At 37.0% G+C, this 18,194-nt stretch overlaps 1 protein-coding gene across 1 annotated transcript in view; it reads left to right on the top strand.

Annotated features, from left to right (window-relative positions):
* Positions 1–18,194, top strand: part of GPC3 (glypican 3) — a 409,732-nt gene that overhangs the window by 278,072 nt on the left and 113,466 nt on the right. The window contains exon 5 of the mRNA XM_036227265.1: positions 6,757–6,882. Within this exon, the coding sequence (XP_036083158.1) occupies positions 6,757–6,882 (126 nt within the window). The remainder of the gene's footprint in view (positions 1–6,756; positions 6,883–18,194) is intronic.

The raw sequence follows: 18,194 nt of genomic DNA, 5'->3' as shown, positions 1-18,194 counted from the left end.
ATAACAGCACACAAAAAATGCAGGATTTCTTCGGTAGCATTCAGAAACCATCTGTTTGTCTTGTCTGCCCCCAACTGGGTAGTTTGCAACATACAACTTATCTTAGAAATAGCTTAGTTCAACATAAGACAATTTGATACTCAACTGGTGGCCTATGAATGGGTCTCAGCGACCTTTTAAGGTATAAATATTGAAAATAACTGTCATCAGATTTAAAACAGTGAGGATAGGACAAGATGCACAAGATGCAATCAGAGTAGAAGAAATGTAATTTTCATAGCTCTTTCCAGCTCTAATATTTTCGAACATCTCAGATGTCAACCTCTCTTTCCTTTGCCCTCTTGAATGTCTCTTTCACCACTTTCTTTATGATACTGTTTACCTTGTCATTCAATTATCCCCCATAAAGTTTGGTAGAATACATGAGCAGTGTCTTTCCCTTTTCCAAAATCTATAGTTGAATAGTGCGTCCTACATCTATATACCAAGCTCAACTGCTAACCTGTGAGAAAGTCACACAGTCCCTCCACCCTTGTGAAATTACATCTGTGTATTCTTGCCTTCCCCTTCCTGCACTCCCCCTCCTCCCCTTCCCCTCTGACTTGGTCTATAGGGCCCATACATTAGGTGACACAAGTAAATGACCTAGAAGAAAAAGAACAAAAACTGATATTAGCTCCCAGTTTCAAAAATCAATGCTGACTCCTACTTCCTCTCAAATTGCTGCTCTGGTTTTACTAAGCAGCTTTGCAAGTTCAGTGGTACCTTCCACCCTTTGAACAAAACAACAAAATAAGTCCTGAGTGAATCGAGGAGTTTTGGTTCTGGTATAAGTCATTCTGCCCAAAATTTGACTCTGCTGCTTCTTTCAACATTTGTCAACACCATCTATGTGCTAAGTATTATGTAAGGATAAGTGCGAATGAGTAGGAGGAGCATCTAGCCTAGCTAGACAGAAAGACAAATAAATACTTTTCATACAACACAGAGATATGTAGAAAATGGTGGCAGCATCATAGATGGGGACGTTAGCAGCTCTCCTTTGAGAGTCAAGAAAGGCTTCTTGGATAAGGTAACTCTTGAGCTGGGCCTTGAAGAAATAGTAGTAGTAATTCAACAGATGAAGGAGAGAACAGAAGGTGTTCTAGAAAAGGGAACAGTATGAGAAAAAGTATGGGCTAGTTTCTGGAATGGTAGAAAATTATAGTTTGAAGTCGGACTGTGAACAGTTTTCTGCAGCAGAATTAAGCATGATCTTGCATCACTCTAATTATAATTAGTTTATGTGCTTTTCTGTATTTTCATTAAAAAAGAATAATGAGCTCATATTAGTTTATATTAAAAAAAAGAACCTTAATAACAAAAGAGAAAAGTTCAGTATCCACAGTTGGGGATGAAAGGCTGTTTTTACTTTTAGTGGTTTCCAATTAGTGCTGCTTTGATGCCTACCCAAGCGAATCATTGCAAGAAAGCAAAGGGAGCCCCCTCCCCCACAACCCAAGAAGGAGACTCTCCTCTTGAGGATGGTAAGAGTCCTCCAGGGAACATCACATGTATCCAGCTGCAATATTTCAGAATGGCTTGTGCATGCAAAGGAGTCCTGTCCTTTAGTTTCATATTTAATACATTGAATGGAAAGCATGATGAAGAGACTCTTTTCCTCAGAAGACTGCTGTAAGCAAGTGTTTGGTTTCTCCTAACTGAGAGCCATGTTTGCTATTCATATGTCAAATGGTATGTTTGGCATGTATGTATTAGAATAAAGTAGAATTGGAATCAAATAACATTCCCTTCAATCAGATTGTTTTCCAATTCTGGGCAACTAATTGTCCAAACTTTCTCTTTTTTTTTTCTAGAGACAATTCAGTTGCACAGACTGCCTTAGTTCATGGGTAGAGATTCTTTTGTTGCCTGTCATGGGCTACTAGCATAAACAAAAGAAATCTGGACTGAGTCATATATGGGTAATTAATATGTCACTTAATTTAGTTTCAGCTGTCTTTCTTTAAAGAGAGAAATAGAAATATTTAACTCACCTCCTTTTAAAATTGTAATCATAGGGATAGAAAGCTTAATTTAAGAAAAGATAAAAACAAAATACAATTAATTCCCATGCCAGAACAAGTTTAGGAAAGAGTGACATAAAAGGAAAAATGAGAGAAAGAACCTCAGTAAACTCAGTAGGAGGTAAGCTACTCCTGTCACATTCTGCTACTCTCTGGGCTGTCTTGTCAGAGGACGTTATCATCTGTTGTCACTCTTTTTTGAAAAGCTCATTAACTCCCCAACAGTTTAAAAGTATTTCTTCTACCCTGCAAAAGAGTATTTCTAGATTTATTTTCAAAAATCAAATTTTCTTTTGGAAACCAAGGTTTATTTTCTCACTGTGTTTAGAAGGTTTTGCACAAAGGAATGTCCTGCACTGTAACATTGCTCTTGGGGACTCAAAAGCATTGGCCAGTTTGCTAGATGTGTTGGAGCCCTGCTCCTTGTTCTCTCAAAGGTGGGTATTGCTTCATCCCACAGTCCCTGGGACTTATTTGAAAACCTGCATTTATTTCATTATTCTGAGATTATTTTCTAATCAGATCCACCTTGGATTCTCAGTGAGTTCTAATGGAAATAATATACACTAAGAATCAAAAAGAACTCAATGAAAAAGCCTATCAAGAAGGTATTTAATGAAATAAATATAAAACTTCACTGGAGAGAAAAGTCTAGAAGGAAATCTATCCAAATACATTGGCTGGTAGGACTATGACTAAGGTTTTTTTTTTTCCTTTCTACCTTTCTATATTTTCTAAATATAGAAAATATTTAGTGAGCTTATATTTCTTCATAGTGAGCATAAATTACAATGGGAAAGAAAACCAGCAGACTCCATTTTAAAAGATAAAGGAAGAAGTAGATTTTAACCACTGTTTATAGCTTTTGAAGTACTGAAGTTGCAGTTCATATAAATTTCTCTTCTCACTCTGTACCCATGCTTTATTTCATGCCCATCCAAACTTGACTCTTTCCCAGCTCTCCTGACTCTCTCCTTCTGCTGTTCCAAGAAACATCCCTCCCCCAGTAGTCAAGTCTCTCTGACACAAGTTTACCTCTTCTCTACCTTTATTTGAGGTTTTAGCTCAGTAAAAGCTCTATTGAGATATAATCCATATACCATACAATTTATCCATTTAAAATATGAAATTCAACTCTTTTTAGTATATTCCCAGAGTTGTGTAACCATCACCAGAATCGATTTTGGAACATTTTTATCATCTTAAGAGGAAGTCCTGTAACTTTTAGCTATCATTCCCCAACCCTCATCCCTCCCCAACCCCGGCCCTAAGCAACCATTAATCTACTTTCTATCTCTGTAGAATTGCCTACTCTGGACATTTCACATTAATGAAAGTATATAATATATGGTCATTTATGACTTTCTTCTTTCATTTGGCATATCTTCAAGGTTCACTCATGTCGTAGCATGTATGAATACTTTTTTTCTTTTTAAGGCTGAATAATATTCCATTATAGAGAATTTATATTTGTATATCCATTTATCAGTTGATGAACATCTCTGTTTTCCTACCTTTTGGCTATTGTCAGTAGTACTGTTATTAGCATGTGTGTACATGTACTTATTTTAGTACTTGTTTTTAATTATTTTGGGTATATACCTAGTAGTAGAATTGCTGGGTCATGTAGTAACTCCATGCTTTCCTTTAACTACCAAACTGTTTTCCACAACAGCTATACCATTTTGCATTCTTACCAGCAACGTATTAGGATCCCAATTTCTCCACATCCTCACCAGACTTGTCTTTTTTATTATAGTCATCCTGGTGAAGTGGTATCTCATTGTGGTTTTTACTTGCATTCCCTGATAACTAATCTACCTTTTTAAACTCAACTCCATCTTGGCCTTCCACATCTGATGCTCCACATCTTATTCTTAGACACAATTCCCTGTAAAGGCTACCACCACCTTTCTACCAAGCAAAGACCATTCTAACTACTATACCAGATTACTTCAGTGGTTTACACAGCCTAATAGCTAGCTACCCTGAGAAAGAATATCAGAAAAATATTTTGGAAGAGAACGTGGTTGTGCTTTTTAATACCCTCCTCAAAAGGTAGAGGATTCATTTATCTTGTATACATTGAGTTATCTGGACCATGAAAAAAATTCTTAATTTTCTTTCATGCATAAATTCATCTGAAATTTAATATGTATTTCATATATAGTATATTTATATTATACAGGCTTATAATAATGGTAGCAAATTGCCAAATGGCTAACATTTTGGGAGGCTTACTCTGTGAAAGATACTATGTTAAACACTTTATGTGGATTGTTCCATTTAATCATCACAGCAACTTATCATTTGCTTCATTTTACAGATATCGAAACTGAGGCTCAGAGAAGTTTAGAATTTGCCTAAGGTTTTACTGCTAAGTAAGTGAGGGAGTAGTTGGCATTTGAAACTCACGTGGATTAAGCTCCAAAATCAGTGCTCTTAGCTGCTACTCCTAATAGGTTTTAAGGGGCTTTCCTTAGAATCTAGCCATCATTATAGCATGGTTGCTAAACAAACTGTTCTAAATTGAAAATAATGAAGTCAGGAAAAGTTTTTAAAACACAGTTGCTTCCTAGGTACATCTCGTATGCCCTGTGGCAGTAATTATTACCCTGTAAAGTAGGATGACTTTTTACTTCCCCAAGTTACCTTAAGTTTCAAAGAGATTCCTGAGTTTTAGAATGTGATGACCTAGACTATGTTCACATTGTTCACATTATTTGTGGTGTTTGACTTTTATCTTGACCCCACCAAGTAATATCATTCCATAATAAAGTGGGAGGTCTTATGTTTGTTATTGAAGCCCCTTATCCCCTTGACATTTAGACAGACTCTGAATCCTCTCCAATTTTTTGATGTTCTTTATGATCAACTAAGAAAACTTCAAGAGTTGAGAGGCTGGGAGTTCAAAGTACTTTTAAAAAAAACTTCCAGGAAAATCAAATTGGAAAGCTTTGCTATGAGTTCAATTTTGTTGCTATGTGCTATGTTAGTGAGAGAGTTTGGAGATAGGAGGAGTCTTAAGGGAAACCCTTTCATTAAAGAGAGGGCCATCACTTCTTATAGACTAATGGGCATATTCCATTTCCTCGTGTAGTGGGGGGAATTACTCAGCCTCAGCCTTTAGTCTTTCAGTTGCCACTTTTGGGAACTGTATTAATACCTTGTAAAACAGATTATCTCTCCTATTAGCATTAATTGAACCCATCTTTTTCCTCTGTGAGAAACTATAATGTTGACTTTTATTATCAGAGTCCTGTATTGAGCCTCTTCACTTTGGAGATTGACAGGGCTCAGCCACCAGGAGCAGGGTGTGAGGGGGTTTGAACATAAGAGGAAACAACTGTTGGGGTATCAGGAGTTACATATGTCTCTGTAACCTTTCTTGAGTTGTTCTATCACCCTGGCTCTACTGTGACTCAAGTCTTTGTGAAGATGTACTGAGTATTTCAAGCTGTCTTTTAAATAATTATTTGAAATGAATTTTTTATGACAATAAAATGGAATATGGCATTAAATGCAAGAAAATCATCTCCATAAATCTTTCTCTTTTGGTCATATCTGAAACAACCCTCAAAAGGCATGTCTGGGCTCAGGACTCCCACCAGTGTCCAAAGTTCAGATCTCTGGCTCCTTAAAAGTTCAGGCTTATATGTCAGGCCAATCCATTCTTAGCCTGGAGATAGTAATGAATAATTACTCCACTGCCAGCAAATTCCCTGACCAGTGTCTCCAAAAACTTAGTAGAGACTTAAGATAGATTTAGATATGAGAGCTCTTTAATTTTCTTCCTACCAGGAACATTGCTTTAGAAAATAGAGTATTTTCTTTTTGTTAACCACTGGGCATCTATTGCATAGATATTTTAATACTTCTTTATAAGTATATCCACTTCTATCCAGTCTATAGTGTTTTATTTTGTGTGTCCATGTATATTTAAAACAAGATAATAGTTGGGAAATTTGACTGGATATTTACATATGTGTGTATTCATATATATTTGCATATATAATATGATAGTCAGCTTCTCTGTCTTTTCTCTCTCTCTCTCACACACACACACTCATCATATAGAGCATAAAAGACAAGCAAGTAAATAATAAAATATACTAAGTTCCACTCCTTCCTCCCATAGGAACCACAACATACTGACAGAGAAACCTTCCTCCTCTACCAGTTTCTCTGACTATATTGTCAGGAGAATTTCATAGAGCTTATATTACTTTGAGCGCCCAACAATTCTGATCTGCAGCTATTAGCCAAAGCCTATATGGAAAGGGTCTGTCTCTAGAGTAATAGCATTGTAAATTGCAATCAATGCACTCAGTTACACTTGGAAACCAAAAGATATGTAGTGCTCCAGTGTGCCTTGTAATCAGCACCTTTGAGAATGTAGGTAACAGCATTCTGAACAAAAAAGGAAGCTGAACATGTTAGAAATGAATGTTGGAATTAAATCATCTTTCTGATTGGAATAACACATTATATGGCAGGCAACATGTTCTAATATCATTTTATTGATTTTTTAAAACTTAATTGTGGCGTTGTAGCCAAGAATGTCTTTGAAAGTCATTTATTGCTCTAATCAGCCTGATAGAACCTTTCTGCCATGCCGGTAGAGAAATTAAACTTTTCTCATACTGGATTTACTTGCCTCTTATTTACAGATGTTTTCCTTTTCTTTCAGGGAACTAATTCAGAAGTTGAAATCTTTCATCAGCTTCTATAGTGCTTTGCCTGGCTACATCTGCAGCCATAGCCCTGTGGCCGAAAATGACACTCTTTGCTGGAATGGACAAGAACTTGTGGAAAGGTAATATTTTTTGAATGATAAATATAGTGATATTTGAGGAATAATCATTATGTCATCTGCCTCCATTAACTTTACAAGAAAAATTTTAAGAAAAACATGGACATGAGTATCTATACATGCCAATTGCTATCACTTATAACCCTCGGAATGTAACAACTTTGAAGCATGTAGAGAACTGTGTATTCAGGAACATTTTACAAAGTATAAAGCATAAAGCAACTTTTTTTTGTCTTTGACTTTTTCCACCTTCTCATTATATGGGTTGTCATTTATTGATTGATTTGACGAAATCATATTCAAACTAATGGCTATCAGTTATTGAGAGTTAACTCCATATTAAGTACCATGCTAATACTTGTCTATATTAACTCTATTTATCCTTACACCAATCCTATGAAATAGATACTGTCCCTTTTTTTCTTATTTAGAGATGAAGGTAGAGGAAGGAAGAAAGGAGAAGGAAAGAAGAGTACTATTTCACTGATCAATTTTATTGAAATATTTGATCATTTGAGTGTCCTTTGGTATAATCCATGCTGAAATTCATTGTCTATGAAGAATTTGCTCATTGCTAGAAAGGAAATTATATATATATATTCATTTATCCAGCTAATATTTACTGAGCACCTTTTAAGTGCCAGTCATCTTGAAGTGAACAAAACAGGCAAAATTTTCTGTCCTCACAGAGCTTTCATTCTAGTGGACTAATGATATTCTTAACCATTACTTTGCATGTGTAAGGAGTAGCTTGCAATTAAGGAATTAAAGCAGGAAGGTAGAATACTTAGGAAACCGCATGGAGTTGATGAACATGCTTTAAAAAATGTTTGTACAAGTGGCAGCATGTTTTAGAGGAGAATACAGAAGACACCTTAAACTCGAGATCTGACTCTTTCACAGATTAGTTGCTTAGCCTAGGACAAGTGACTTAACCTCTTTGGGCCTTGGTTTCCCCATCTAAAAAATGATATCGTGGTTGGATTATAACTCCTGTATCTCTGACAATGTGTGTTTTTCTCTTATTCATTCATTAATTCATTTGTTCATTCATTTGTACCTTCAACATTTATGTTTTGAGATACTATATGTTAGGCACCAAGTTAGGTGCTAAGGATATGAGGGTGAACAAGACAGAAAAGTTAACTGCTTTAAAAGCTTACATTGTATGTGAACCAATATCAAGACATAGGATAATTAATCATGTTGCTAAGTGGAAATGATTAGCAATGTAATGTAATGGACAGAGGCTTTTGAGCCAAATGAACTTGGGTTTGCATCTCAGGTCTGCTACTTACTGTGTATGACCTTGGGTGAGTTACTTAACTTAGCAAGTCTAAAGGGTCCTTCTCAATAAAGGAACGCCATTTCACAGGGTTGTTGTAATTGTCAGGTGAGGTCATAAATCTAAAGTCCCTTCTGACTGGCATATGCTGCAAGCTCAGTTCATGTCATTTCTCTGCCTTCCTCCTCCACTCCTCCTCTTTCTAACATAAGTTAAAACACATGCCAGAAAACACCTCATTTCTCAACTAAGCTACTTTACTGACCTGGGACAATGAGAATGAGGTGCTAATAAGACTAAGGTGGCATGCCACCTTGGATTGAGGCAATGAACTTGCAAGGAGATAGCCTTTCCTCTAGCAAATATGAATTAGACTAGAGGGATTAATGATCTCATGCAGCCCGTTCCACTCAGGAAAAATAATATATGTTTATCATTCTGAAAGCTCATCAGATACTAAGTAGAAGTATGAATATGTACCCAACTATTATGACATATTTTTTTAGCTTGTCAGAGAAAAACAGTTGATATTTGGCTTTATAAAAAGCAGATGCTTTAAAATATGTATAAACAATATAATATTTAAAAAGAAAATGCCCACAGGTCAAATATATGTTTCCTGCATAAACTTTATGAGAAATCATCCTAGTTACTTACCCACCAGTATGTTAATATGGGAAAAATGAACACTTCCTGAATGCTAATTTGTTTTAAGCAGCATATCTTTTAGCTATGGTCCTTATTAAAAAGGAAATTTTAGTTTTCAATACATTTATTTATTAATATAATCAATCATTCATTTATTTACTCATTTAATCAATATTTTAGCATCTAGTATATATCAAGCACTATTCTTGATTTCTTCATTGTTGTGATTATTTAGAGCAAATGTTGTAACCTGACTGGATTTATCTTCCAGTATAGATATAGTTAATTCTGAAGAATTTCTTCCCAGGCCAACATTTTTTGAGTTAGTGGCATTTTTTAAATTTAATTTTACTCATATAAACTGCTTCGCATCCAGTATTCTATTGCGAAGGATGTTGCCCTGGAACCCGAGAAAGTCTTCTTCTATCACATGGTGGAATCCAAAGCCTGCTACATTTGAATGAGTCCGAAAGTTAGACAAATGTACTTTGCACCATTAAAAGAACTCTGTTAACTGAAAATGTTTTTGTTTAATATGCTAAGTTCAAATGTCTTAGGCTATTAAATAAAATAAATATTATGGTACGGAGAAAAGCGGTTATCTTAAACTCCTATTTATACTTCTGAAAAATATATTTTTCCAAAATAACTTGTATTATTGATATATACTCTTGAAAGAAGGAAGGAAAGAAGGAAGGGAGGGAGGGAGGGAGGGAAGGAGGGTGGGAAGGAGGGAAGAAGGAAATCAAACATATTTGTAGACAGAATAAAGGTAATGTAATCCAGGAAATGACTCTTCTGTGGTTAGTAACCCCAGGTTATAATTAACCCATACTTAAATTACTGACCTAATGCAATGGTGGGACTAGGGAAATGTTAAACTAGATATATATTTTCAAAATTACTGAGGAATATACATTTAATAATATGAAGTTCTGTAGCCTGAGGACATGTGTGCCCTCTATTTGCACCATTTATAAAGATTAGCTTTGTGCTGCATGTCTCCTTACAGTTAAAAACTTTCCAGAGCTTTTCATTAAATTTCTCATTAATCCAGTCTTTTTTTTTAGTTTTAAAGAGATGAATTTATTACTTACAACTACATTTATTTATTTATTTATTTATTTATTTATTTATTTATTTATTTATTTTTATATCAGTTTCAGGTATACAGTGCAATGGTTAGACATTTCTATAATTTGTGAAATGATCCCTCCGATTACTGTAGCACCCATCTGGCACTGCACACAACCATTACAATAATATTGACTATATTCCCTATGTTGTACTCTAGTCTCCATGACTATTTTGTAACTACTAATTTGTACTTCACAATCCCTTTACCTTTTTCTCCTAGCCTCCCAACCCCCCTCACCTCTGGCAATCACCAGTTTGTTCTCTGTATCTGAGTCTGTAATTTAGTCTTAAGTAACAGTTGCCACTTTATATTGTCAAGTGGGTTGTAACTGTGTTATCTTTATAGGCTGGGTTTGTGTTCTTTTGAAAATATTTTACTTTTAGTCAAGAAAGTTTATGAAAATCAAGGGTCCTAAAAGGAAATGAGACTTGCCACTGAAGATAACTGATTAAAAGCAAAATATTGAAACTGAAGAAAATATAAATATTCACGTCGGCTGTGTTGTCAGAGCTACTTATACCCTCCTATTGTGGATATACAGGTCTCTCAACTTCTAAAGAGTTAAACAAGTCATCGTCTCTTTAAATAAGGTCACATTTTACATCCTTTCAATTTTTATCTCTTATGAATGTTTTATCTCTTATGAATTTTTATCTCTCATCAATTGAAATATGAATGAAGAGAGTGTTTTCACAGATATAATCTCAGGGAATACCACATAAGACTGTCATTTGTCCTTCTCTCCTCCCTGCGACCACCCCATCTTGGCTTGAGACAAACATTGGCTTCCAGGATATAGCCAAAATCTTCAAATTAGCAAGCTTGACTCATGAGATACACTCTTTCATGTGATCCATCACATATCCTGTGGGCAAAGAAAGGGTTTCTTAAAATTGCCAAAGGCATAAAATTCTCCAATTTTTGTCTTTGTGGAACTACAGAGAATTTCAATTAGAGGATCCCTGAGACCAAGAGAAAAAATTAAAAGACCCGTGGAAGTAAGCTAACTGCATTGACACTGAAAATATCTGTATGAAGAATGAACAATTTAGTAAATATATTCTCAAACACCTTTTTAGAACTGTTAGGCCAAATATATGGGTCACTGAGTGAAATTTTCATTATTCTTCTGAATGGTTTGATATTATGTGTAAGCCCCATTTTATTGTCTAATTAAGTTTATCTTTAAATTAGTATAACAGAAAAACTAAACCTATACATCTTCAAAAACTCTTAGTTACAGAGAAAAAATGTTTTTTTATCTTTATATTTAACATCGATAATTAAGGTTCATGCAGCAAAGATTGAGCACTTACTATATATTAGGGACATAAAGTGAAAGGAGAATTCAGTGCCTGCCCCTATATATTAGGGACATAAAGTGAAAGGAGAATTCAGTGCCTGCCCCTATATATTAGGGACATAAAGTGAAAGGAGAATTCAGTGCCTGCCCCTGCTGAGGAGTTTACAACTTAATGAGGATGAGGGAAAATATCAACCAGCATCCTTCCTTAGTAGTCCAAGGAGAGTTTCCCCTCAGAGGCATCACAACAGAGACCCTACCCATTTGTATTGAGTGAGTAAGTGTGTGTGTGTGTGTGTGTGTGTGTGTGTGTTTTATAGAGCTAAAATTCATCTAACATAAAATTAACCATTTTAAGGTTGGCCATTCAGTGGCATTTAGCTCATTCACAATGTTGTACAATCATCACCTCTGTCTAGTTCCAAGACATTTCATCATTCCGAAGAGAAACCTTGTACACGTTAGGGGTCACTTTCTATTTCCCCCTTCCTTCAGCTCCAGGCAACCAACACTCTGTTTTCTGTCTCTATGGGTTTACCTGTTCATATAAAAGGGTCATTCACTTAGCATAATGTTTTTGAGTTTCATTCAAGTTGTAACATATTTTAATACTTCATTGCTTTTTATATCCCAATGATATTTCATTGTATGGATATAGCACATTTTGTTTACTCAGTCATCAGTTTTCCACCCACTTTTATGTGAACCCTGAGCAAACACTGTTCTATCAGGTTTCTTCCACCACCTCTGGATTCAACTTGGCTACCCTTAACATTGAAGACAGTAAAAGTCAGACTGTCAGGCCTTCTTCCCCATCATACTTGACCACCATCTAAATACTAGCCTCTCCTTGACCTGGCCTCATCTCTATACATCATTGCAATTTTTCTTTTCTGAGCATTTTTTCTCAGCCCTATGTGTGTAGTCAGCTAGCCTCTCCTACGATCAATATACTTCCTGTAGGGGTTTATACTTCCCTGGTGACTTTGAGGCTTATCAATTCTGCATGTACAGCTACTAGTGCTTTACTTTGTGACATGATGTCTTAGTTCCCTTTGTGACTCAGTCCTAAGCTCTTCTTGATTCTCCTCTGTCAGGTTGCTAGGCTAGATGGGCCTGGATCCAGATGGCAGCTCCAGAATATTTCTGTTATCTTCTGGCTTGCAGTTCTACATAGCCACTCCTGTCACTTATGTATCAGTATTCATTTTGCATTTTCTTAGGATGACTCTGGGACTCTCAATGAAGCGTATGGTTCACCTGGTATTAGAGAATAGACTCTTTGAACTCTGCAGGTGCAAATTGAAGTGAAGGTACTGCCTCTCTCTCCTTTGTAATCTTGGTTTCCATTTCACCTATCATATACACGCATATTCACTGTGAATTCACTCTTATTTCCACTGATCAGAAAAATCTTCCAATGTTTATAATGCCTCTCCAGGATTTCTGTGCTTAACTGTAAAGGCAGAAGCAGGAATAAACAAAGCAGCTATTTTGTTCTTAAAGAGTTCTTACCTCAAAACTTTCTAAATGTTGAAGGGTAAGGAGACTATTCTCTTGTGCTGAGTTGGAAGAATATACAGTGGTATATCAACCATAGAACCTTTAACACTCAATTCCTGACATGTACAAAGTTATTTTTAAAAAAGAGAGAGAGATGAACAAAATGACTTATTTACACCCCTATGATCTAAGAAAGGAGAGGGGGAATAGTTGATTTTGTCTCTATAATGCAGTTATTTTAAGAACACTATGTTTTGAGGACTTAGGAGTCAGAGGATGGATCTATTTCTGGCACTAACAAGTCTTTCATTGGTTTTTATAGCAAAGTGGAAAGACCTTCAGAATCTTCAGTCTGGTGTTAAAGGAATTAAATGAAGAAAATACCTATATGCTGGAGTGTATATATATTCTGACACACATATACACATGCACAGCTCATTCTAATCACATCAGAACAGGCCAGTGACATGCAACGAGTGCTATGTATAACTCCCAAGCTCTCTTGCTAAATAGGCTATTAACTATTTGTTGTTTGGGTTTTGTTTGTTTGGATTTTGTTCTTGTGGTGGTTTTTTAGATTTATGTGGTGGCTTTTCTCTTGAGGGCTCAGGGCAGTGTGCACACAACTTTAAATATGGGATAGCCAATAAAAGCACCAATGGGGAAGCAAATATATAAGCTAAAATACAGGGCCAAGAAGAAAGGGGGCACAGGAAGGAAAGTAAACAATGGAAATTGGAAATTATATTCATTGGTGTTGCTGAGTCAGGTGCTGAAGTCATTTGATTCTGCACCTGTTTATCCACACGGCAGACTAAAATCATGCTGAAGCCAAGGCTCAGTAGGTCTTCTTACCTGCTTCTGTCATGGTGGTTTGAGGGTTAGAAACTGAGTCGTAGTCTCCAAAACCCCAGCTCTTTTTTTCTCATAGCTAGTTCTTTTTCCCTCTATCCTTCAGGAAGTTCTGTTTATAAAAGGCTGGGAAGAGAAAGGGAAAATTTGTTTTATCACTGTCTCCACAGTTCTTGGTACTCCCCTAAACATTTTTGGATTTCATTTCATTTAGTTTTCCTAGAAGCAGAAACATTGTTTTTGATTTGGGGACCTTGCTCTACTGGCCTGACTCTATGCCCTTGGTGAAAGTGAAATATATTACTGCTTGTTAGTATTACAGTTTACATATTCTGGCTTACTTTGAGTAAGTCAGGATTGTTCATGAAAGGCTTCGAAGGAAAAACTGGATAATGTAGAAAATGACTTAATTTGGTATAACATGAAGTATTTATGGCAGCTAAAGATTTTTTTTCCAGTCCTGGTAAGGTAAGACAGATAATTTTGGGGTGTACCCATATGTAATAATCCCTCTAAGGGCTTACAGTGGCAAATTTTTTTTATCATACATTTATCTCAAAAGTAGTCTTTAATGACAGGTATTTTTCAGAACCTACTCTATGGCAATAAAGTGACATTCCTTAAGATTATGGTGTCACATACAGTAGCTCTACCTTCAGAACTGAGTGAGAGAAATCCAGCTTATTTTATTAACTGACAGCTTAACATGGTGTGCCACATTTAGGATGGGCTGTTCTTGCCAACTTTCACGTCCGAAGTAGCAGGAGGAGACATATTCATGGCTCAACATTGATATCTGCAGCCACCTGTTGAAGGCCGGATATCTTACTACTTTAAGCAGATTGTGTCCTATCAGTACTTATGCCAGCCCCACCTGTGCTCAAATTGGCTCATTTTATTTGTATGGGCAGCATGTGAGGGCCTCCAAGGCAGGTCCCAGCATATCCATACCCTCAACAAATAAATATCACTTCACAATTTCCTCTTTGAAATGTGATTCTGAAGAGGTAAGGCCCATTTCTTCTTACTACCACTGTTTCATGCACCAGAACTCTTCTATCTTAGCCAGGAAGGCTTAGGAGATGGGTCCATATCATCATCATCTTCAAAGTAGGTGCTTTGGTAGGTCATAGACTGATTTCGCTGATGCTGCCAGTCCTCAAAACATTTTTCTCCATGTTCTTGGGGAAAAGCCTTGAGGGCATATGGCCAGTCCCTGCAGCCTGCATGTTGTTGGTTCTTAGCCAGTTGATGATCTTCAGTGGTATAGGCTGAGAATCATAGTGAGAAGATCCTGATAGGTTAGGAAACATAATTAATTGGTACATATTGGGGGAAAATACAGTCCTTAGAATGATACAGATAGAGATTATAATCCTGGCTGAGACATTTACTGTGTGCTTTGGGCAGGTCATTTAACATCAAATTCAGTTGCCTTAAGTGTAAGATGGGGATAATGATACCTACTCTGCAGGGTTGTTGTGAAGATGTGCTCTGGCATGTAGGCGCTGCATAAATGATAGCTGTTATTACTGTTATTGTGTCATTAAAGTGTGGTTGAGAAGGCCGGGTAAGTGTCCAGAGCAAGGGTGATGAGGTACGGGCCATTCTTCCTGTAAAGGTAAGGTAGAGTTTATGGAAATATCTGTAATTCTTTTGGAACAAAACTGTTGAATGGAGTGGCTGATCAAGCAGGTTTATACCATTTGGTGTCCATTTGGGGGTGGAGGATGAAATAATGGGGCAATTTATTTCCCATGGAGCTTAAACTAGCTATAAATGGGGTTTCCAAAGAATAGTTTCAGAAATATTTTAAGTAATGTCAGAATCATGGATGTACACGACATGTTTTGCAACACATTTTGGTAGATATTTATGAATTTGAAATATGTCATTACTTTATATTTACCCCTGAACACATATAAGGTAGGTGGAAAATTGATTGAAACAAGGCTTCTGGACAGAACAAGTCTCCTGACCCTTTTCTGATATTGGCAGATGATCAGTGTAACTTCATCAGAATGCCTGACTTCCACAAATGTAACACACCTTAGACATTTTTATCCAATTACTCTGACCCAGAAGACTTATTTCTGGTAGTTGGTCGCTGAGCATCAAAGGAAATAGACTCTTGGGACTGGAGTTTGAAGGACAAGGAGAGAGGTCTGTAAGGGAAGCCTCTCTTTTGGAAGCCTCACACTGTGGCCCTACTCTTAGACCTCTCCAGCTTCCTCGGTGTCATGAGTGTTATGGTTATTATAAGGGTGGTTTTTCTCCCCTGTAGGCCTCAGGAAATGACTAGCATGTGCCACTTATTTACTTCTCCTGGGGTATGAGCTTTTGGGGGCTCCTTTGAAAGAAACTCAGCTCTCCCTTTTTGGCTCTTCCTCTATTTAAGCAAGCGCTTGAGTTTCTCTGATGATTTTTATTGATAGAAATATAGTCAAGCAGTTGAGAGTTAACAAAAACCACACAGAGGAAAATTTCAAAGTTGCATGGCAACCATAAAAAGCATCACAGTAGAAGGTTTCATCACATGACTTTGGGGTCAATAAGCCTGGGTTTGGATTTCTGCTTCAGGATGTATTAGCTTTATCTTTTCTGGACCCCTGTTTCCATATATGTAGAGTGGAGTTAATAATTTCTCCCTTAACAGATTGTTGAGAGGATTCAGAGACATCGTGGAATATAGAGTACAGTGCCTGAAATACAGTATGCCCTCAAGAAATGGTAACTATGATTGCCGTTATTTAATAAAACTAGCCTAGAAAAACAGCCATTATAGCTCTTTACTGGAAGATAAATGGAGTTAGGCCTGACTTTAGCTCCCTTCAATGATCCATTTTTTTAAATTCTTCAGGAACACAGCTTCACCTGTTCCTTCTCATTTTTATCTTATTTTCTCTCTCTGCTGCAAAAACATGAAAGTCCCCATCCCTGGTTGTGATTGGTGCAACTAGTGGGCATTTGGGTCTTCTGGGGATCAAGTGAGAGTTATTTGCATCTAAGGGTATGTACTGGCTGGCATTCCTCCCTTTGATATTTTGTTTTATAGCAAAGATGTTTTCAACAGTTCTTACCAGGACTTCTTCATAATGATTAACCCAAGCAATCTTCCAAAATTACTTACATTGGAAACCAGTATGGGTCCAGTTGCAGGTCAAATCTAGTTGCCCTGTGCTCTAAAGTCTTTTCTGTCACCCTTGGGTTAACCTTTGTGGAAAAGGAGAGAGATCGTTAAAATCAGCCATGATCTCCCAATTTCTCAAGCCAATGAATTTGATTCTTTTATGTGAGTCTGGCTTTGATCCTTGAGTTTGTCACCTGTATAATGAAATTTCATTTCCCTGTGAAGGAAAATTTATTTTAATTTGTAGCTCCAGGGTCACGGGAACTTCCTACTCTTTGCCCCCTCACATTTTACTGATCCACATATCAGATGGATTTTAAACCACCCTAGTTTGAGCCATTTGCTTGACAATTTCATTCTCCTTCTTGCTTTGGGGAACAGCTTCACAGCATGGGTCCCTGTTCAACAGGAGCCAGAGTAAGCCATCCTCACCTGAGATTGGGGTACACCAGCTTTGGGTTGGAGGGTCGTGTAGAGGTTTGTGCTATATAAGAACTCAGACTGAAAAGCTAATTTCCAAATGCTATTTGGGAGGACTAAAACAAGGACGATCCTAGAAGGGGCCAAAAAAAGATCTGTTGGGCTGGCTTACCCCTATTTATCCTTACCTCAGTGGCATCTCTTATTTCCCTGATGGCTTCCTAAAAAGACCAAAGTGAAAGTGATTCAAAAAGAGCCCCAAGACGTAATTATTTTCATTAGGATAGCAGTGAGCTCTTCATTTGCCCCCTTTAGGTATCTTTGAGGCTACAGGGGAGCGTGTAGGGTGGCTGTTTGAGATGTTGTCAAAGTTGTTTTCAGTTTGTGATATTAGAGAGTCTGCAGTGAACTTCACATAATTAAACCTTAAAGTATCTCCCTCATAGCACCATATAACCCCAATGGGCTTCTGAAAAAAGCAGTGGGGTTCAATGTCTATTCCTCCAAATGATATTTAGCACGACCACCTAGAATGAAGATTAGAAGCATCTAACCACAGAGATACATCAGTGAGGGGAGAAAACCAAAGTGAGGGAGACAATTTTCACTCTTTCCGAGACATTCCAGGCTAAGGGTAATTTTTGACCTGTTGTCCTTGGGTGAATTGCTATGTGCTTTTATTAAGTATTTATGTAGCAGTTTATATTTTTCCAAGTGCTTTACAATCACTTTTATTTGGCTTAGTAAAGTTTTCCTGTAATCCAGATACTTTATGATCAGGAAAGTCACTTCCTATTTGCTTAGCACCTCCATGCATACAGCCTCTCACAATAGGTGACTTGTTCCTGCAGGAGAGCAGGAGAGCAGGTGCAAGGGATTGAGGAGCTGAGGGCACCTGCAACTATTAGAGCGATTGGAGTGGGGGTGGTTTACACTTCAGTTCACCTTTCCTCCCCTCTGTTATTCTTCAGTTGTATTTTATTGCTGGCAACTAGAGAGCGGCAATGCCAGGCTTGGGTCTGCTGAGGGCAGAGCT

This window comes from Rousettus aegyptiacus, unplaced genomic scaffold (genome assembly GCF_014176215.1).
Source record: "Rousettus aegyptiacus isolate mRouAeg1 unplaced genomic scaffold, mRouAeg1.p scaffold_m13_p_9, whole genome shotgun sequence".
NCBI lineage: Eukaryota > Metazoa > Chordata > Mammalia > Chiroptera > Pteropodidae > Rousettus > Rousettus aegyptiacus.
Note: the sequence above shows the minus strand (reverse complement) of the source record. Positions and strands in the feature narration are given on the sequence as shown.